The 25,050-nt window shown below is 29.2% G+C and overlaps 1 protein-coding gene across 2 annotated transcripts in view; it reads right to left on the minus strand.

The window, feature by feature from the left end:
• The window catches only part of LOC132921630 (lachesin-like), a 140,411-nt gene that overhangs the window by 30,562 nt on the left and 84,799 nt on the right, over positions 1–25,050 (minus strand). For both annotated transcript variants that reach the window (XM_060984765.1, XM_060984764.1), the window contains 2 exons: positions 5,946–6,067; positions 498–683 (listed from right to left, as the gene is read on the minus strand). In XM_060984765.1, coding sequence (XP_060840748.1) covers positions 498–683; positions 5,946–6,067 — 308 coding nt within the window. The remainder of the gene's footprint in view (positions 1–497; positions 684–5,945; positions 6,068–25,050) is intronic.

Consider the following 25,050-nt stretch of genomic DNA (forward strand, 5'->3'; position numbering starts at 1 on the left):
TATGTTGAATAGTTTAAAAAAACTATGGCCTACATGCAAATTAATAATTTATAAACATAACACGTCGGAAAACCATTAAATAAACCTGGAAGAAAATGACAGGACGAATATTTTCGTTCTGTGTGCAATGAATAGTGTTTTTATTAATGTCTCAATTAAAATCACCAAATTACTTTGTAAATATAAGCAGTTCATCGTAATGTACGCTTAAGACGTGTTAAGGATATAAACTTGTTAAGGATATTCCCTTTTGAAACTCCTCTTGAGTCCTCTATGATCAATTTACTAACAATGCATTAAGAAACTACGAGAAATTTAAACAAAATGTTGACACGGTTTGAATAACTACATTTTAAATTATAATATTATATATTATTTTGCGCCGAGGTGAGCTAATATTGAGTGCGAAAATCAATGCCAAATATATAGGATATATTTAATTTGGCACATTAATTTTTGTTAATTTTCTAACATAGAAATATTAATTTTATTCTAACCTGTAGTATCATCGGTTGCGTATTGATTTGGCACATGTAACTTCCAGTATCGTTTTTTTGAACATTAATTACGTGTAATTTCCAAGTATTGTGTCCATTGTGAGTGACCGTCAGTCTGTGATTGTGAGCAATCAAATTCGTGTGGATGGCCAGAATTGCTTTAGAATCCGATTTGATCCAAGCTACCTATAATAATATGTAACAAAAAAAATCTTCATAATTATTTTATTTTGTGGTAGAAGTGTTAAGTATATATATATTAGAATTTCAAAATATTTAAAACTTTTATAACTTATTTTAATTTCGAAGTTGTATGTAATAATATTATAATATTATATACCATATACGTCGTGTATTATTGCATGCATGAAGTAAAATATTATTTTTATCACCAAATAATATACCTTAGTATTCTTACAACCTTTTAACTTAACTATAAGTTGAATTTTACTTGCCTTAATTTTTAATTTTAGAGACAATAATTTATAATATATCAATTTAAACAAAGTTTATAGTGCTTTTGCAATCATATGTAATACATTTGTGTTTTAATTTTAGATTATGATTAGATTCAAGTTTATAGTTATAAAATAAATAAATAATTAATAAGTTAAGTCAATTGGAATAATATTTATAAATTATAATATTGATAGTGGAAAAATGTTAAGAAAATTTGTGGTAAACAAAATATTGTTTATACTAAAAATGAAGTGTGTTCTTAAGGATTAAAGTATTAAGACAATTTCTTTTTTTATAAATTATATTAAATCATTATGTTAAAACAATTAAGTCAATTTATTCAAGTAGATCAAATTTAAATATTTATAATAAACTTAGTAGTTCGGACTTGGCTGTTGATAAAAAAAACATCCCGCCTTCGTTATTTTTTTCTTTTCCTCAATTATTTTATTAAGTGTTTGTCCGTTTTTATTCTCAAAACAACTTATTTTATCAAAAAAGTGAACCTGGTTACCTCTCTTCTATTAAATAATTTTTCACCTCACACAGATATAAGATATATATATAGTTTATATAAAGCTCATACTTTTTATAGAAAAACAAAACACACTTGCTCCTCGAAATTCAATTTACCATTAAAAATAAATAAAATAAAAAAATCACATTGTCGCATGATCTTATTACTAATACAGTTACTAAATATCTACCAAATACAACCTTTCAATCATTCATTTCTTCCGAGTTCTTCATACGTGCAAATAATCAATTCAATACTTTCAAACCAACACGCGATATTCTATAGATCCTTAATTTGGATTCAAGAATAAGCACTCATTTACAAGTTCACGAGATAGATGTTATCGCCAATTCTTCAGACAGTATTTTACAGATGTCTTCCTCAACGCCGTTTAGAGGATCAACGATGTTTAGTATGACGGAATTTTACACGAAATTCGTTCTCTTCCTGCTTTCTAATTTCTTACAAACAAATATTTTTTAAACAAACTTCATTTTTCAGTATTCTGTGAAAATGAAATGTCCCATACATTGATAATGTCAAAGCATTACTATTTCGTTTGGTATGTCATATTCACCTATTTATTATTTTATAGAATAATTAATAGCATTTGATGAGGTTATCGTATGTAATTAGTAATTACTCGGAACATTAGTACTTATTCAATTATTATCAAACTAATGGTCTGATCGATGTCGACTACAATAGTAGATTATTATACTATTATACACTATATTATTAACCATATTATTATCTTATACTCTATCGTATAAAAACTGTGTTTATATGAATATTGAATAAGATTAAATATTGTCATCGATAATATTATATTTTGAATATTTGATGGCTGAGATAAAAAAAAAAAAACTGAATCAAAAAATCACGAAAAGAAAAAAAAACTCATCTATCGCGTCGAGGTAAAACGCGACGACGAGATAAGCGCAAGTGGATAGACTCGTATTTCATATATTATTGTGTATAATAAGTGTAAGTAATAAAGTTATTCGCACTGATTTAAACTCGGAAAAACGAGGCACACCGGCGCGACCCTTATTATAGCGGGTTTGTGAATGCGGTACGTGACCTCAGAAATGACTAAATAATAATAATATATTGTAAAATAAAATAACATATCAGGAAAAAATATCTTCGGCGGCTTGGAGATCGGTGGCTGGCGATGAGAAAAGGGCGTGCGACGTTTTTAAGTCGAACCAAGATCGAGGGTCTATGATATTATTACGTAATATTATTCAGCGCTGGCCGATAATAATGTTATTATAACGAACCGCGCGGTATAAAAACACGTTGCAGACAAAGAACCCAATCAAGCGCCAATACACGCCACGTCTCTTTTTCCATCGGCGGATGCTGTGTACACTCACACTTATACATCGGGTACCTTGGGATTTTTATTATTGGATTTGTTAAGATCGCCTACGGAGTTTTCCCCTAGCATCGTGTGGCGAACGCGCGTGGTTGACAATTGAACCGGAATTCGGCACGCAACTTATTTGATCGAATCCCCGCGCACACCCGGTGTGTATAATACTGTTATTATTATTATTGTTATTATTATTATTATTATTATTATTATTACGTTCTATACTCGTGCGGTACGGTCGAAAACGATAAGAAATTCACTCGATCTCGCTGGTCAGTCACGGTCAGAAGATTACGATCGACCTGGCGAGTGGAAATCGGGTAAAAATTAGCGTGGTCATGTGGAATTGTAAAGTACTAAAATATTCACTCAATTCCTTAACAGACGATATAAAAAAAAAAATACGTATAGTAAGTGTATACAATAATAAAAATAATAATATAATATAATATTATTAATAAACGGCTGCATACGAATTGCGTCCCAAAATACAAAAATATACATCGCGATATCCGAGTTGCGTCCGCGATTTTCTCGCGACATGTAAGAGTTGCGTCCTGTTTAATAATTGATTAATAATACAAAAAATTTTCTTCCCACTTTTACAGACTGAGCCACTGAGGACTGTCATTTGTATAAATGGTGTGGTTAAAAATTGTAATTATATATTATAAATTATTTATTATTCTAAAATATATTAATCAGATTAAAATTTAAAAAATACAAAAAAATACTGCTCACTTTTAAATTTGCAACTGCACATAGTATGTGGCGTGTGCTACTGCACACAATTTTAGGACCTGGTTAGTGTATAAAATGTTGAGTAATAGAGTTTACCATTTTCATTATTGGCCTACATTTCTGAAGATAGTGTCATATACATAAAAAAACAAATTGATGTAAAATGTGTTGTGATTGTATGTATAGGAAAGGTGGGATGCCCCCTATTGGATATTTTAAGTTCATAGTTTTGTGAGGAAGCTGTAACCCCCTCAGAAGTTTAACCCTAGTTGCGCCTATGCCGGGGACGCAATTCGGACAACATATTATTTAGGGACGCAATTCGAATGCGCCGTAATAAACATACAATATTATTTATTATAATTCTATTTTATATTCTTAAGAACTGCTCCCCCGGCACAAGCTTTGTATTTTCATCGTATATTTTGATGTAAAATTTGTGATGTTGCAAATAAATTATCATTATTAATAATCATATACAATATTATCTGTATTGTGGCGAATGACCGTGGTTTTTCTTAAGTATTTTTATTTTGTTTTTTAATTTAGTTTTAAAATCATAGCAGATTATGGTTACCGATCACACAACAATCAGTACATGGAAAATAAGGAAATTTGTGTACATCTATTTATATAATATGAATATATGATTACCATTGGGACGGTCCAACATTTTGTCTAAACGTGTTTATATTATATTCAATCGTATATGTGTTCTATGTATATTGAGACGTACTCACCCTTAACCAGTGCTAAAGCACGCGCGCGTATCATCCAGAACGCTTTAATATGGAATTTCCATTAGAAAGTTTAATTAACATAACATTCGTTTGCGGCAGCACTCGGCAGCGCTGAATTATATTGTACGCTTTGATAGAAAAACAACAATTTTTCTCAGAGTACACAGTATAGTTATAATATATTAGTATGGTAACGTATATTATTTTCATCACATTACCGCATAAGACTATGTTACAATTCCGAATAACTTTACGAAATCATTTAATAATTATTATCACAGTACTTTATTCACTAAACTATTGCACCCATATACGTAAGTTCGAATTTTTAACAGACGTTAATGAAATTAATCACGAAACTATGCATACACGAAGTTGTGAAAGACACGAAGTCGTGAGTATAATATCTTATGTCACGTAGTTTTATAATAAGTGAGTGAAAATAATTATGGAGACAAATTGAAAGAACTAAATTAAGTGTGACAACGACTAGTATGATGTATAAGATTTTTAAGCTATTATCAAAAGTCACTTTATTTAATCCAACTATACAATATGATATTTTTATTTTTGAATTGTTAAAAACGAAAAACAATTTTAAAATTTGTTTTCACAGTTAATATTTCTTTGTACGAAATGTAAGATATTCACTTTGGTTCGTTGAATGTAGTCAATCATAATAATTAGGAAATTCAAAGTACAAAAACTAATTTGTCTACTTTTATTCCGACAAAGAATCCACCGAATTAAATAGTAAAATATTATTTGCTAAATCGATAAGAAGTGGTCCAATTGTATAGGAATGACCAACATTAAAGGACTAACACTAATATTACATACATATATATATATATATATATATATATATATATATCTATATCTATATCTATACAACTATGGAAGATCACGTATAAATTATTAAAAAAAAATCCATTAAAAGAGGTGATAGCAAAAAAAGTTACTCCGATGTAAATATTAAGCGATGTAGGTACTACTTAAAAAATCATAAGAAAATCTCTTGTTTATTATTTGTTTTTAAAAAACACTATAAATAATTATTTTTCCTTCAATTAATCTTAACGCGTACCGGCCGGTTTTTAGCACTTGTTTTAAAATATTTTTCAGCATTTTGTATATCATTAATCAATATCAAAAGTCATTTTTATAGCAGCTGTCAATTAAAATATCGGTTGTACATTGTTTTGGGCATTTTTCGCGGTGAAATGAAGCGTAAAATTGGCGGAAGTGGCTTTAACACCTATTGCACGTGACGCCGTTGGTCGGGGCGGACATTTTTTCTCCATCCCACACGCGTACGCTCTACGGCGGTTACTTATAAGAATAGTATTACGAAAAGAAAAAATATGTTGTTTACACTGCAGACAGAATCACTGCCACCGTAGTTGTTATTATAGAAAGTCTTTATTTTTTTTTAATGATTTATTTAAATTTGTTTTATTTGTCAGATTTTATCGTTACGTCAGTGGCTATAATTATAACTTTATAAAATCATTTTTGTTATACTGATTTAATTGGCACAATAAATATACTGAAAATACATTGTTTATTGGATACAGTTTATTATTGCTTATTGATCGATTATTTATTACCTTGTACTTTCCCAAATTGTTCACCGTGCACGTAAAGTATATGTCTCGGCCTTGGGTCACCGTCCAATTTTCCAGTGGCGCATAAAATTCAGGCATTATTTCGTCTGGTTCTTGCATTTGACCTGTAACATAATATACACCATTTATTCATTACACGTTTCGTTAAACTTGCTTTCGAACATTAATAGATCAGAAAATATAATGTACGAATAAAAATAGAAATCTAATCGTATTAAATAATCCATGCAATTTTATTATTTTATGATCAAATAAAAAACGTACAATTTTAAAATTTATCCATTTTGAAATGGAGAAAACTTAATTTATTTATTTAAATTCATTATTAGTTCATATGATAATTGAGTAACCTGTGGTTATAACGTTAATAAAAAGTAAACCACTCCTTCAAAATGATGTGGATTTTCGTCAGTAGTAATTTATCAAAAATTATTCTTATAGAGATGCAAAAGTCAATTGTATCATTTAATGTTCTGCAAATGTATATAAGACATTTAGATTTTTAAAATTCTATTTCTTTATCAAACTATTTTTAATAATTCTTCATAAAATTTCATTTAACATTGAATTTTTTTTTCTGATAATATGGAAAATGGATTAATATGGATAATGGTTTGTTATGAAAACTTAAATAACTACTTGTAAAAATCTAAAACAATTCAATTACCATTTTCGAAACCGCGAATTTAAGGTCAGCCACCACTTAACAGTTTATTTCATCGAGTTCACGGTTACTTAGATGACTAATTAAATTCATTGGTTCAAACGTCAATAATAATATGGATACCGTTCGAAAGCTACCTATATAAGCCGATGTAACGAAATAGTTATTCATATATCGCGCCGGCCAATATATTTACATAATACATGATACAGGCGCAATAAACAAAAACATCGAAAATAACAAAAAAAATATATACAACGGTTTAGTATAGGCACTTAAAGAGACCAGTATGTGTCCCATGGATGTTGGATTCAAATTAAATTTCACAAAAAGGCGTGGTTCGTATAGGGATTGAAGTGTATAATATATAATTATGGTTCTCATCAGATTACCAGATAGAAATGCCACTAAGCGAACGAGCGATAAACTTACAATGGAATAGGATGGGATCACTGCCGTCCAAATACCAAATAATTCGTTAGACGTTGAATTAACTTCAATACTACAGTCGCAACAAAACGTAACGAACCGTTTTTTGTGCATTGTGCAAGTCGTGGCAATCACGAACCAGGCAGATTATTAATATCATGAGATTACGCGATGCGAATGATACGAAATCTTTAAAACTGTAATCAGACAAATTCTGTATGCGGTTGTTACGAATGTTACGACACGCAAAATGTACACCGGCTACATATTATCTTCGTTAATTTATTTACCGAACGTTCGCAGTAACTTTGCGCATAACGTAGACCTAGTGTAATATCCGCGGTTTTACGGTAAATGCATTCAGAGAACCTCAAACAATATTTATTGCCTATTTAAATACAGTGCATATTTATATATTTTGCGTTACCGGTGAATCACAACCAAACAGACGGATATTCTGATTGTTCCTTATTTTTAACGACAGCAAACAATGATAACGTATGATTTAAGATCGACAGAATTAAACAATTAGTTAATTTTTCATATGAAATACTATTTTAACGTTAAAGAATAAAACTACTGCTTAAACATCCATTATTTTGATTAATTTTAAAATATTATTCAAAATGTTGGTATGATTGTTTTATGCTGTTTTGCAGTGTAGACAAATGTGAAATTGTTAATTGTTTTATTAAAAATAATTTGGACAATAACTATTTACTAAAAAATTAATAATTTTAACGTAATTTTATCAAAAACATCGTCGTCTTTGTATCAAAATATATAATATAATAAATAAACATTATACCTATATATCACGTCACTAAATAGAAGCCTTTGATAATTTCAAAGACAACTTTCACGAAATTTTTGTTAAGCTTGTGGCGTATACATTATTATCAAATCTATAAAATAGGTTTGTGGAAAACCGGCACATTGTATGAACCATAGTTTTCTATTGAGGTTTTCTTCAAAAATGGGAAATTTGTATTCACTGGTATGTTATTTATACAAAAATTATAATAAATCAAACAATGAATCCTATTTGAAATTGAAAGTGATATTACCACATACAATTGGCAGAAGTTTTAAGGTATTAGTATTTAGTTGAAGTATTAAAAAAATTAGTTACTTAGATAAAGAATATATTGAATTCAAGTTTCATAGAAAAATACCCATCTGGTTGATTAACTACATTTATAGTTTGTACAATAATGCTTAACACTCAAAAATAAATAAATATTTAATAAGTATATCACTTGAAAAATTTCAGTTGATAATATTACTATTGATAACGACATGGTAATTAATATAATACAATAATAAGTAAAATTATCTAAATAAGGAATTTATAGACATTTTTCGAAAAACTATATTAAATATTATAATAATAAGTACTGACTGACTACCGAGATAAATAAACATATACATTTATTTATATTTATTTTTTTAACTGTTTCAACACAGACAATGTTTATTATTTTACAATGTATTTCATATTTTATCAAATTTAAAAGCTTTATGATTATTGTAATTGTTTTCAAATAAAATATGGTCACTCTAACATACATACAATTATTGGATGTGATAGATGAAATTAAATTGTACATTTCAATTAATCCAAAATGATAAGTATATTTACTATGTATTTAATTTATTATGTGTTTATATTATAACAAACATGCCATTTGTAAATCTTAATTTGTAATTATATTATTGTCACTAAAAAATAAAAATAAATTCTAGTATTTTTTTTATAATTCCAAAAAGGTATTATCAAAATAAAAATAAAATAATAATAAAAAAAGTCATGGTTACAAATCTTGAATGAAATGTGTGATGCATAGAACTATTCCTTCAAATACCTGAGGATCGAGCTATTTAAAAAGTTGCATAGCTGTTTGCAATGATTTAAATTATTTACTGTTGATATGCACAACATTTACGGATACGTTAAAAAATATGAGTAAAATAGCCGGTCGATTCACGACAGCCGTGTTCGTATCGGAGGCATATTGCTCAGAGTGAATTATGGAATATAATATAATATGTTACCAGCAGGTTTGAATATAAACTAACATTCCATAGAATTTCTACGCTTTATATGCGTATAATCCCTTATTATACTGTTATACTATTTAGTAATGTATTCAATTTGAATGTTTTTTCTATTAAATTATGCCTATAGTTAGGTAGTGTACTAAATACTAGAAATTCTATAGAACTTCAATGCTTTTTAGGTAAAAGTATAATATACTTGTAGTGTAATATCTAATGTCATATGTGTAGAGGTTTGGATGAACGTTAAATTCACTATGTTTAATTTTTATTAATTTAACTTATTTATTAGTGTGTTTATAATATATTTTTATTAAATGCTTATTTTTTTATTCATTTCAGCATACTGATTACTAATGAATGACGATGTATCAGGTACCTACGACATTCTGAATTGCATAAAATATTGTTTTTTTATACATGTTGTAAATTATAAGTGGAGCAATGAATGTATTAGTTTTACAATAATGAGTGTTTTTTATTTTGTGTTTGTCATCATCTTTTGAGACAGTATAAAAATGCTTTGATTTTCAACTATGAAAGTTGTTTCTGGCAGCTAATTAGACGGATGTAGTCGGTTTAATTCAAAAGAAGGAATAACGCAAATACATTGATTTTTTCACAATATTTTTATAATTGCATTTTCTATACTCTATAAAATGATGTAAAAATAGGGTCAAAAAATTTGAAATGTAATGCAAGACTACTAGTAAATTTTGCGCAGCTTTAAAAATATTAAAAATACATTGATCTTTATATATTTTTTTATTAAGCGTTTAAAATTAGAATACCAAAAAAATTGATCAAATTCAGGAATATTCGAAATCATTTTATTGTTAAAATGTATAAAGTTTTCAATTTCTATATCTAAGGATTTAAAGTTTAATAACGGTTTCGCACAAGTCGTTCATACTGTCACCAAAAATTTTAAAACATAATAATATGTAAACAACGAACATGTTTTTTTTTAATAGAAATTGTAAGCTAAAATCTGGTTGAAGTTAGACATTTTAAACGAAGAATAGTTAAATTTAATATATTTAATTTGTTTTGTTGTAATTTATCAATTTGATTCATGTGAACTTGAAACTTTTAACGTATATTAGTTTATTTTATACAAACAATGACATATTCAAATGCAATATTTTTGACAAAAATTAAATCAATCCACCGTAATAGTAAAATGCATTACTTTAATAGCAATAAAAACAATCATAATAAAATATCGCTTAAAAATTGTCTTCGCTCAAAATCGTTTTTTGGATGCAATGTTTTATCATTGAACTCAAATTTAACACATAGGTATTTAATATTATTACATTACAATGACTTACTCTTCAATGACGAAATAAACTCGATTACTCGACTACTCGACACCTACTGAACAGCAGAGCGGTTACTTTCCCATTTTATTATCTAATCATATTTTAATTTTAACTGCTTAGTAATGACTAATGATTTAGTTTATTCTATCTTCTGTGATATTTATTACACTAAATTTATTAAATAAAACGTTTAGACGTTTAGTTATATTTTATTTTTCATGCCTTCTAAATTGTCTATGGTATTTGTATATTGTATTATTTAAAAGTTGACACGATAAATATAACTTATCTGTAATATTGTACTGTCAAAATCTTTTCAACTATCACTATTGTTATTAATTAATGGACTTACTAGGTAAACTAAAATGTAAATTTATATCAATTTATATTATGCAAATAATAAGTTTATTATACTTAAGATACAGAATTCTATAAAATGGCTATAACGGGTGGTGACTAGTGCGTTATGAACACCTCCATTTATGAACTGTGACGCTATAACTGTGGACCATAACAACTGTATATAATGTGTCGAATGTCGAATTCAACACTTTTCAACTGTAATTTACACATATATCAGAAAAAGACATTTTGTTTGTTAAATATTATACAGAGACATACATAACCGAAGAGGAATTTGTCGGCGATGAGATTGAAAAAAAGAAATTCGACTAAGACCGTGAAGCGTTATATTCTTCTTCGTCTTTTAGTGGTAAAAAAATAATAATAATAAATAAATGTTTTTGTACGTGGTTAAGATATGATTTCGCCCTCGGCCGCACACCGCCACCGGGTGAGTTTTCACTACTGTACGCTCGCCGAGTATTTATCTTATTTTATTTTACAGCAGAATTGTTTTATTCCATGTTCGTTTTTTTTTTTTGTGTTTTTTTTTTTTTGTTCTCGTTTGTTTTCAAACCGTGTTAACGCCGCGGTTGCTGTCTTGTCAACGACCGATGCCGTCGTCAATCTCCATCGAATAATATCCCTCACGAATCACTATTATTATATAACTATTTACTATCGCGTGCACATTATAATAGCCTGTTGCGACGTGACACTGAGAAGTTCAGACGACTGTACAATATCGTGATATTATTATTTTCCGCACCGCCGAACCTGCTATAATATTATGACATACTCGATGTTCGCGGGTCGTGTATATATTATAGTTGGATATATCAGTCGAATTTCCCGTGTAACGCGCCATATTATGAATAAGACGACTACGATGATAACACAAAATATAAAGACGAATATAATAATAATAATAATAATAATAATACGGTCGCGGTCGTGTGTTTGTGCTGCAGGTCCAGATGTGCACGTGACAGACGGCGTCGAAGTGTCAGAATCACTGATTTCAAATATATTCTTTATCGACGTACGTATATACGCGCGTGTGAACCGCACTCGCATTACATAGGTCTGATATCCTTTTTTATAAACATATATAATAATAGGTATATGTATATATGTGTGTGTGTGTGTGTGTGTGTGTGTGTACAGGAGAGAGTAATATATGTGTGTACGAACATAGCCATGTATAGGTGTTATTGACAAACCGCATTAAGCAGAGCGCGAGCTGTGTCGCGGGGCGCGCGGGCAGTGGAATATTGTCTGCGCAGACATTGTCCTCCGCAAGAATTTTACATATTATCGAGTGTTCGAAAAACATATATTTTCTCTGTCCCCGCAAAGTGCATTTACACACCTCTCTTCCGCGCAATACGACGCGCACACAGTCGTATATATTCCATTACGGGATTTCGACGGCGCGCGAAAGGAACGGAACTTCTATACATATACACGTAAGAACGGCATAATATATACATAATACATATATAAGCGTATATACAACTACTCGTATGTGTGTGTGTGCGGATAAACCTCGGCCGAGTGAAGATCCGAGTAAGAATTGCTGCTATCGCGCGTATTATATATGGCCGTTGCCGAGTGCGAAAAAAAAAATTCCAGTCGTACGGCGGAGTCCTCGCTGAAAATGTCCGCTCTCATTGCCGCGCGTTCGGTAGACGATATCGCGATAATCTACATCGTTACGTTTTATTACCACGCCTAACCGCGGCGCCGGCCAGAATAACGAATAAAAATGTATCGTGATCCGCTATACAATATGCTTTTAGAACTTATGAAAGATATGAGACACGAGATCCATAAAAAGTACACGTTACCCGAGAAAAATTGTCGAAATTTTACATTATTATCTTGTACAAAAAAAAGCGAAATTGACATTTTCAAATCATTTGTATTAGTTTTAATATGTGTAATTATATTTAAAACGAAATTGTTAAAAGCCACTATAAAATATTTCATTTTTAATTAATCACAACACTTTCATTAAAAAATGTCCTTTTCTACATTGCCGCGAAATATTCCTCGTCGATTAAAAAGAAACTGGGGTAGAGAACTTTTAAAATAAAAAAGACAAAAGAAATAAAATAAACTTTAAATTCTGAGATTCTGTTGCTGAATGGTCTCCTCTTCGTGTGTTTCGTGCATATTATGTTCTTAATTTTCTGTCATCTATATTACTTATTCTTTATTATTTATGTATATCAGACTGTAAATCAATTTAAATATGAAAAATATAATGAAAAAATATATTGAATTATTTTTAAATTGCAAATGTCTCTTGTCATTTTTTTTTGATAAATATTTTAAATATACAAGATTCCCGCAAAATATTTACCCACGTATATAAAATACAGTGTTTATATAGTTATATATTTTCATGTATACTGTATTTGTTTTCCAAGCATATTTGACGGTGAATATCGTCTTTGTATTATACATTATTATAACCGTGTAACTAAATATAATATAATGATATGTGTGAACGGCATATTATAGGATTTTGTTCTAAAATGTCCAAATAAGAAGCTTTTTTTGAAGTAATTGACGCGAAGCCAATTTCGAAGTTCATGTCCGGACGGTTAAGCCGATGATGGGTTGTCGGAATCAAATCTATTACGTGACGGCATTTCCCGGAGAATGTTTTCGGAAAACCATTTGTTTCGTTTGTATATTTTTTTCATCTACTACAAACTATTATACGACATGCACATTATTATAATGTACGACACGCACACGTACTATATGCGCGATGCGAGAGCAGATTTACATCGGCCGATTGAAAAACGTATGAGCGAGAAATAATAAATAATAGAATATTTTAAAGTACAATTCGTATGTATTATAATGTAAACGGTTTGTATACAGAGTGGTCCACCAAGCTTGCTCACCCACATTTTAGATTCTGAGCGGAGCAATGAATGTATTGATTTTATCATGATGTATGTGTTTTTTTTATGTATATGAGTATATGATAAGTTTTCGATAAACTGCTTCAATTTTCAAAAAGAAGGGTGCTTTTGGATATCAAATTGAATTTAGTTTGTACTTTAAAAAGGTTAAACTTAAAAATTTCCAATACTTATTTCTAAAAATGGGGAAAACAAACAAAAATTAAGGAAAACGGGAATTTTTACGCATATCCGATTTTCGACAAAACAGATTTGGTTTTTTTGATGTGACTCGAAAATGAATAATTTTAGATACTCTAAATTTTTTCCAAATGTTTATATTATTGTTTTATATTTGAAATAAAATTTTTAAAAAATATTTCGATTATTCTTGAGCTATTTATAGACACAAAAAATTTTGAATTTTTTAAAAACTATTTGCTGGGTAGAAATGTTTAGAATTTGAATACAAAGCACCTCATACGTTGTTAATTTCTTAATTAAAAAATATCTATAATCACTATAATTTTTTATAAACGTTTAAAAATTAATGTTTTGACAAAATCGAAATAGAATTCACGAAAATAAATAAATAATTTTATAGTTGGAAATTTATAAAAAACTTAGTTTTTATACCTTAGATTTTAATTTTTTTCGTAAAAATTTTAATTTGTTTTAAAAACAGTACTCAGCGTCTTGTGAGAGGAAAATCTCAGCAGGTTGCTTACCAGCCACTATTGTGGGTTTAAAAAAGTATTTGTTTTTTAATACAACCTAAATTCTGAATACTCAACATCAGTATTAGTAAATGTTAACTTTATTAACAGTTGCAATTGTGTAATTATTACTTGGTAACAAAAATGGAACTATAAACGCGTTAAGATATTATTTTAATTATCGCATTTACTGACGGTTGCCGTGTTATAATAATATATAATAGGTAGACACTACTATAATACGGCCGCTGTTTTATTTTACATTTAATACAGATTCTCATCGCGACAGCATATTGGCAAAAATACCAATTTCCACAAAATTAAATAATGACTAAATGATAATTGTATACAAATTATGACATATTATTTTGCTCTTATGAACTATGATTGAGTTTATTAAAATAGCTACTCGTCTTTCCGGGTTAGTCGTAAAAGTAAAAAGTATAAACACATTTTAAAATCTAGAAATTTTAACCAAATTTAACCGGCAACAGCTTTTAGTTGTGTAATAGGTAATTAATTTATTCAAGTTGTATTGATATACTTCTATAGTTTATACAGTAGACAGTAGTCAATGACAGCCATTTGATATGTGTCATTTAACTCATAGATATTTGAATCATTTTCCTATTAGATTCTAATAAACTGGTCCCGATTTTGGAATTTTTAACAGAAATATTATATTAACTACACGTCTACACTAACGCCCATAGTTGAACAAATTATAAAATTATATAAAAAGTTTTAGTTTAATCGGTAGATCATTTGGTGACATTAAAACGGTTCATTAGTAAGTGGGTACTTATTAAATTGTCATCATAGAAATCATTAAATTATTATTAAAAAATAAACTAATTGGCAGTTTTTACTTTGGACGTAGTAGTGTATTCAAATTTGTGCTGCGTAAATACATTACAACTTATTTTTCTGAAGTTTTTATTTTACTCGTATCTGTCTTACCACTTAAAACTTCTTATCACAAAAAAAGCCAAAAGGTCAACCACTAGTGAAAGTTATTTGCTAACATGTTTAAACGCAATGATTTTAAGAATTGGACGTTCTTAAAAAATATGACAAGTTTTCCCAAATGAGTAAGCAACAAGCCACTACCGTGTGTATACAATGTAATATATACTAATATATACAATATACAATAATTATACTTAGTAAATATCTATTAATAGTATTATAGTCATAATAAAAGATGCACATTGCACTTAATGTGATTCATACTTCAATTCATTAATTATTTGTTATTTGTTTGGAGAAAAGTTTTGAATTTGTAATAATTGTATACGCACTACCAAATGCCAACTGTAACAAACTTTTTAAACGACTTTTATGTATGATAACATTTCTTTATCCATTATTTAATGATAACTACAAAATAATTAGCTACTCAGGCATTAATAATATATTTGATTTATATATATTTCGCAAGAGTGTTTTGACTAATTTCACTAATCTACCTCTTCTCTTATATCTACCTCACTACTATTCACTAATTTAAGCAGTTTCGTAATATTTCTTTCTATGGTTACATTATAAAATGTTGTTGGAATTTTTTACTTGAAATTTATAAATTAAAGAAAATGTAAATAATAAATAAGAATTCATATTAGTGTGTAATTTTATTTTAATTAAATTTATTTTTTAAAGCTGGTATGCCTCATTAATACTAGTCGATTTTCAACAAGCATTAACCATTATAGGTTATTAACGTTTATAATATCTCTTTAATTTATTTATCTTTTCATCAATACGATCTATGCGATTAACAAAAAAAAAAACTAGATATTAGGATAATTGCAAACTTCCGAGTATTTAAAAGCACCCAACCTTCAAAGTTATTTTAATAAAGTATTCTTAAACTTTTCTTCATCTTTTGATTTTAAGTTTACTTTTATAAAGTTTTCCCCTTCATACAAATCAATTAAAGATAAAAAAATGCAACTGAATGGCATCCATCGTTTTAAAATAAAAGTTGATACTTACACTAGAATTTTTTGAATAGAAACTTTCCGGTGTTCCACGAAAAAATGGTAACAAATTGAAACTTTTATATTTAATAAAAACAAACTTTAAATAAATATTTTAAGTTAAATAAAGAGTGACCGTATGGTGTTTGGTGATCATAATATTAAAAACAGTTATTCAAGTTTATTTTCAAAACATATTTTTTTATTATTATTATTATTATTATTCTTACTGTAAGGTCCAAATGTCAATCATTAATAAATCTAACAAATAAGTTTTAACTTATGGCATAAAACATAAAAATTTACATTAAATTTAAAAAGTATATTTATGTTTTTACGTGTTAAATTAAAACTAATAATTATTTTATTTTTAAATTATAATTTATAAGTAATAAATAATGTAATTAATAATCTTTGTATTAATATTTTCTTCAAGTACAAATAAATTTATTCAGATTTCATATTTACAGATAACATAAAATAAATTGTACACATAATAGTCATAATTTAAAATATACGAGTTTTAGATTAAATTTAAAAAAAAATTAATAAGTATTCAAAAACGTTTAAAATGCGAAGAATAATATCATACTTAGATTATTAGTATTATTAGATTTGATTTGAACGTACACATGGGTCGAGTAAAAATCATCACAGCGATAATATACTGAATATGGCTTATGTATAATAATTTAGTTGGAAATGGATATTTTGTCAATGTATAGGACATATCCACAGCTAACCTGCAGGTAATAAACGTCACGAATCGTTAAACCAAATGATGACTATTTACAATGACGATCACGTTTTATAATTGTAATATAGTAATATCGGCGTTTAAAATACTCATCAGATAAAATCTACGATGCCCGGAGGACAGCGGGTCGACGTGCGATTTCCAATTATTTTCTATTTTACATTTTTCATTTCATCTGATTCTAATGTAGTATAGCTTAATGGCAGTCGAGATGGTGCGCCGAACATGCCCAAAAAAATATTCAACAATAATTAAAAGGGAGTCTAATCTTAATCTTATAGAAAATTATTTTGGCCGACACCGTTTTATGATATTATACCAATTCGAGGCGTTTAAGTGTTAAAAAACTATAAATCTGTCTCTGTTTTGGTATGGCCCTAAAAAATCTATCGTTTTAACAATAAAAAGCTAAAATTTATACATTTTATCGTACTGAACACAATGTAGCATGCTGCGGCAACGTAAACTGCGAATAAAGTAATAATTATTATAATAATAATTGAGTTTTTAATACTTAATTATTTGTGTTAAACATGAAATACGACATACATGTAATTATGTTTTTATTTTATTTCATACATTTATTTACGAACAACTCGTCAAATTTCAAGTATATTTGCAGCAGTGACAGTTGTGATTAAAGTGACAAATTTTACATAAAGGAGATTCATCAATAGTTGACAATATAATATAAGAACAACTAGAAAATTATATACAATAATCATATTACGCAATACATAAATATAGGTATATAATATTATATATAATTAACAATGAAATACAAACTAATGCAAATAATGGGAATATATTTTACTTAAATAGATTATGATCATTAAGATTTTTGTTTTGAGATATTAAAATATTGTTAAGGTGATTTAGTATGTAGTTTTAAGAAACCAGATGAGTATAACATTTTTAATAGATTTTAAAATTAACCTGGGGGGGTATATAAATAATAATTGTTTACACTTTTCGTTTGAGGTTTTACCAAGTTTACAAAACGAATGTTTAAAAATAATTAAATACAAAATATAACTTTTTATTATTATAAAGATTTAATAGGTTATTTATTATTATTATTACTAGAGATAGTATTTTATAATTTTAACGAATTAAAATCTATTATTTATTTGTCTGTGTAAATGACATATATAATGGTACATATATCTATTGTATATTTTGTGGTATTGGCAATGCGAGTATGATGTATGGTAAAAAGACAGCATTATTGTGTTATCATTTAAAATTTAAAAATATAATGACAAAATATATATAAATCATTAAATGAACTCCCTCTGTCATATTTGCATTGAATCCCCCAAATGATCAAAACAGACTACACGAACCACTGGACCTATTGCACCAACTGGATTGAAAACTGTTTTTTGAACAAAAAGATACATCATGGTAAAACTGTTAATGGTTTTTTTTTCGTTAACTCTAACTTTAGAGTCTAAAAATAAAAATAAAATATTTATATCACACTCTACTGGATTTTAGCTCTTTTAGCGCTTTGCTGACAGTGTTTGGTCCGTAAACCACTTTGTGTCTGGAGAGCTTTATATGTCGTCAACTCAATCAATATAGATATTACTTTACTATGCGGGAACAAATTCCGTTAAAATTATAAATTCCAACAGCTTTGTATAAGTGCCGTACATAGGTATGAAGATGTTGAAAAAATGGGCCATAACAATGGAATGATATGTGTTTTCATGATATGGATTTTTCTTTCCCTCGCTGAATACGCAGCACTTGATATTTCCCGGCAGCCATACCATACACGAAACGCAATAAAAAGCGACCGGATTTAATTTTAATCTGTGAATTTCCCCTCCTACCATTTTCAAAGGCACTGAAAATAACTTTTTGTACGCGCACAATTCTTATGAGTTCTTGTGAGAAGTTTTTTATTTTCCCGCGGAACCGTATGATGTCACTGCACAAGCCGATAACACTCTAGTTCTAATGACATTGCGGGAAGCCCGTATTTTCTATATCTCTACTATAAATTGTCTCTTGTACGTTAATCATATATTATATGCAATATGCATACATGATATACAGGATTATAATACATTATATTATACCTTATTGAATTAATGGATTATATAACACAAATCTATATATGTATGTGTGAATTTTTTTATTTACCTTATAACAATTATAAAATACGCGAGAAAGTAGTTAAATAGATTGAAAGTCGAATAAACCTGACCATTGAGAAAGTCATTGTAATAGATTGTTAAATTTGAATTCAATATCACAAACCTGAAAATTAACAAGTTATAAAGTTATTTTAAATTAATTTTTTAACTTGACTAATTGGTTAGAATTCACAATAAGTTTATAACTTTACGAACTGGATTCAATGTGTTAAAAATCAAATTTAACGCGTTAAAACAAAAAGTAACTATTGCAACTAATAATTTTTACGCTTTTTGCAAAAATATATGTATAGATTCAGCGTAAAACGTAGAACTGCCGAGTTCCGACTAGACAATTATTTATGGTTAATATTTTATAATAATAGATGTATTATAATATTATTTATCATTTATCTTGTAATGCACAGTGTAAATAAATCATAATATATTAATATGAGGATTGTGTTTCTATATTTTAAATTTTTTTGTTGACTGTATGAACTGCTTATGAAAAACTTTACATTCAACTTTCAATCCTTCAATAAAAGAATTAAATATTTGAACTTCAAATGATTATTAAAAAATTGTACACGTGTATTTAATATTTGTAAATGGTTATTATACAAACATAATAACATGTGGAACCTTATATTAAAATTTTTCTCCGTATGAGAAATATTTAATCAGCATTTTAAGAAAAAAAAAACATCAAACATCAAATGTTTATAAATAACTTAAAAAAGAAATTAAAAAAATTTGAAAATTATATCATATTTATATAACGCTAAAATACACATTTAGTGAATATTATTTCAAGTATCTACGATTTTTGTTATTGATTTACACTAAAAATAAAATCGTTTTTGTTGTAAACTGGTTTTACGTAAAAATTCCAAATTTTTCTATTTCCCCTCCCCGTTTTTTTTTTTTTGAAAAATACTAGGAATTTTTTCTTTCAATCCCCATAGTACCAACTAGATCTATTTTTTTTAACAGAAACCACCTTAAAGTTGCAAATGTTAGCATTTTTATACTAAAAAAAAATTAAAAACATCATATTACCTATAGTAAAATCAATAAATTTATCGCTCAGATCAGAACAGATTAGTCTGGACATTGAATTTTAATAATATTTGTGACGCTTAGTTTAAATAGTTAATGGGAAATCTTGTCATTAAAATAATTTATTTATAACAGTCCGTCATTTCACAATCTAATCAGGCTTACGTCTTACGTATATGCAAAGTTTTTTATTTTTTGTTTTGTAAGTAGAGCTCAGACATATAGATTTGTTGGAATATCCTTTAAACGCAAGACTTGAACCGTACAGAACAATTGTCGTAAGTCTTAAAAGTTTATTGTTTATACTATTTTGCATAATGCTAAAGTAAACTAAAATATTATAGCGACGAGGTTAAAAACGATAATCTAATCACATGGCCACGAACCGATAGCATAATACTTATTTTATCGACTATCATCCTGTGGAAATAAGTTATATTATGTTATTATTATCAAATACACTCGTAGAAAATAAACAATCAATTATGTTCACACTTAATGTTAAGTAAATATTAACTTATTGTATATTTTTAAATATTTAAAATCAGATGCACTTAAGGCATTGAACATTGTTATTCATATATTATGCAAAATACAGTCTACAGTATAATGTATGATATTTATGTATAGATATTAAGTATATTATCTATCTAACGGGAAGTTTGTTTTTATTTTTTGAATAATAACATATTTTAGTTCATTTTATTAGAGTAGTGCCTGATAAATCTTATCGTATCAAATGCTTCCTCTCTATACCTAGTCGACACAATCCGTTGAATGAAAAAAAATGATTTGGAGATCGTTGTTCCGATTATTCAAGTGATGTGATAAATATAGGATTTAGAATTGTTGTTCTATTAATATCCTATCTTCTACGTCTCATTGTAATATGTTTTGTATTACATTATTGTATCGATATGTGAATAATGTATTTCGTCTTAAGTTCAATTGAAATTCGATACAAGCGCAGGAAAATCTAATCGTCACCGGGTCGGTGAAGTTGTTCTGTGGTAGATGACGAGGTAGAAGAGAAAGAAATAGAGAGCGAGAGAAAGAAGAGGACCGTAGTAAAACTGATTGTCAACAGTGTTTGGGGGAAAAAAAAAAACTATAAAATCCGGAAATGCAATTTATCACGTGTTAAACTTACATATGTATACGTGGGTATAATAATATAGCGGTGGTGCACAAACGATTGGTACGTCCATGAGGTGCGACAACAAAACGTTATCGCGTCTTACATACATTTACACATAAATACAGGCGAGACGATTGTGTGGGGGGAGGGGTGCAATAGAATTTGTTCTAGCCGTTAGATGTAAGAATCGGATGAAGAGAGGGAATCTGTGTGAATAGTATACGGGAGAGAGGTGATGACTACAACTGCAGCGTGCGCTATATAATATTATTATTATACCATGTGTACAGCCACGTTCTTCTTTTGTTACGGGGCAGAGGTGCAGGGGGTACTGTTTTTTTCTTACAATTCCCACCGAATCTTTCAGGACAATATTCTCGGTCTAATTTATGTACATTCGATTTTGACATTGACGCGACCAGCCAGCACACGCACGTGAAACGGAATAACGCGAGTTCCGTGTTCCCCAGGGGATCTGTTATAATATAATACTACGACTATGATATGTGTATACACGTCGATATATTAGCTGAAAATTAAATTTATATTTTATAGCCACGCATATGATATCAGTGGCGTTGTATATTATTATGATGTATATCGTACAGATGTAGAATTTACTAATTAAGTGGTAAATTGATAAAATAGCTAAATTTTAGAGCTATTGCTTCTATTAGTAAATACAGTTTTTATTTCTATTTTTGTATACTTGTTTTGTTAAAATAATAAATAATAACAATAACAACTATATAAATTATAGCAAGTATATCAATATGATAAATGTTAATACCACATTAAGTTATTTTTGCAGTTTACCTAGTTAATACAAAAAATATAATTAGTACAATTATTAGCAGTCGATAAAAAAAGATATCTCTCTTTACAAATCTGGAAAGATGCTTTTGATTGCATTTGATTAGAGGGGTCCACACAACAACATTTTTTTTTTTTTTTGGTAAAAATAATTTCTCAGTTAAAAAAATAAGTTGATAACATTTACGGCTAACTTTTTTACCCGTAAAATTTTACCTAGTTGATTTACAGCCTCCGCATCTCTAGTAGTCGCACTGTTTGACCAGCTCATTTTTGTATCCAAAAATATGATAATAATACGTAGGTAATACTGTCGTACGCGTCCGGAGAAAACGATAACCAAACCGAGTATACGAGTGTGCGCGATTGGAGAACGAGACACGTCATATAATATATTATTATACTATTATATATAATAGAACCGTCGAACTCGTTTTGCCTGCGTGAGGAGTACAATACATATTTTAACATAACTGCAACCGTTCGGGGGCTGCGGTGCCTTATTTGCAGGACGAGTCGCTTATCGAGCACCGTAGTTATTATAGAGAAATAATAATAATAATAATCATAATATAAACCTCCGGCAATAGCTAGCCAGCCAGTGCGCACATTCGCGCTCACGGCGACGGTTTCTCTGGAAGAACGTGCGATATCGTAAAAACAGTTTATATCGTAGAACACCCGGTGTTTAACTTTGACACACACGCGCGCACGCCGACACACACGCACAATCGGAATATACAGCTCTGTTTCTCGCCCTCTCTCCGCGCAGTATATATCTATCTAGGTTTTTCGCGAGCGGGCGCAATCCGCAGCCGCCTCGCCGTGGAATAAGTTCTCTCTCTCCCCCCCCCCCCCCCCCAAACTTGCCGGCAAGCATACGCGCTCGCCTCGCGCCCGATTATAATACAACAACACGTATACACACAACGACTTCGGTACACCGATCAGCTTTCCGCGTCCTTTTCTCTCGATATAATAATATGATTATATACATACGCGTCTAGTACCACCTCCGCGCCGCCGTCCGTCGCGTATATATGATATTATAGTATCGGCAGGCCGTGTATATAATTATGTGTGTATATATATACGTACAATAATGAACTTCCTCCGGTTTGGACCCGGTCTGAGTTATTGGGTTGACTATTATAATTAAAAGTCGTAAATCGGGCACGGGATATACTCGGGCGGCGGCGTGTGCGCGTACTACCGATCCGAACGATTAGCTTTTCCCCTCGGCCGCCGCCAATCGCGCGAATATCCCTCTCGCTATACATACATACACACACACATATATATATACGCGCATAATATATTAATATCTTTTGCCTGCCGTAATAGCCGACGTTCACGATATTTTAACGCCGCAGATATTATTATGAGCGCGCCAGAGCACAACCGAGTCCGCCGAACGCAGCGTTACAGCGACCGAGGCGTGCGTGCGTACGATCGCAATAACGCGCGATCAGTCGTTAAAATAATATGTATCGTAACGGTTAAAGCGACGACTGCAGAGTTGGAGACGTGATACTTTGTGAATACGATTTCACAATGTGAACGTCGAGGATGGGAAAAAACAATGTTTTTAGTTTTTTTTTTGATTATTAAAGACGGCCAGACGAGAATATGATATCCACGTGTGTCGTGTTCCCAATGTATATGCTATTATAGTAAAATTATAGGCGCAACTAGACCTCTAAACCTGTTGACAGTATACCAATTGATGGTATTTCATTAAAATAATAATAGTTAGGTAGGTATAGAAAACAAAAAACTAAAAAAAAAAATAAGGCTATTCTTATTTATTTTTTCCACGAGTCACGGGAATTTCATTTTTGAGAGAAGGTATTTAAAAATCCAAAAATACAGTTATTATAATATTTCACCATAATATAGCTAAATTATGATAATTAGTTTACGTATAAATTTGATACTTAAGTCTAAAATTAATCAGTGCAAGCGTACAACAATGATTAAACATATTGGTTCCGCTGATGTGTGCATATTATTATCGTCCAGCGGAGCTTTAATTACTCGTAATATTCGATTAATAGGCGATATTTATTATTAACACCACGCTACCGACACAAATGTGTCATTGTTTGGACTCGAATAAATATGAGTAAAGTATTCAGCATCATTCAGAAGATTATCATAGTTCTAGACTGACCATTATTCTTATTCCAATGTAATAGACCCGTCGTGAACTAAGTCACAGCTACACAAGCAAGTACTTAGTCATTCTCAGTTATAGGAAGGATTTTTAAGTAGAATTTAGATATTTTGTAATTTATTAAGTATTCGATGTGGTTTTTATTATCTTTCGTTCTAGACAATGTCTAAAGGACGCAACGAACGTTGAACCACAGACTATATAGTATGAGATGTTACATCGTTTAAATAATAATTATATACCTAACATGTGATATGTATATGAGTGCAGTGTCCTGTACAACCGCCACTATTGTACGACAAGAATTTAAAATGTTTCTATTAAGTCAAAAGGTATAGGCAAGATTAATGATTAATATACCTTATATATTTTTTTCAATTTTTCAAATTGATTTTTGATTTTTATATAAATGTAAAATATTAATGGGTAAGTGCTGAAATATAGAATACTGGCCAGATAATAAATTATGGTTGACTAAATTAGGTCCCCACATCTATGATTAACACTATGTCAATATGAACGAATTCGTAATAACTAATAATTAATTAATAATAATACTA

Source organism: Rhopalosiphum padi, chromosome 2 (genome assembly GCF_020882245.1).
Source record: "Rhopalosiphum padi isolate XX-2018 chromosome 2, ASM2088224v1, whole genome shotgun sequence".
Classification (NCBI taxonomy): domain Eukaryota; kingdom Metazoa; phylum Arthropoda; class Insecta; order Hemiptera; family Aphididae; genus Rhopalosiphum; species Rhopalosiphum padi.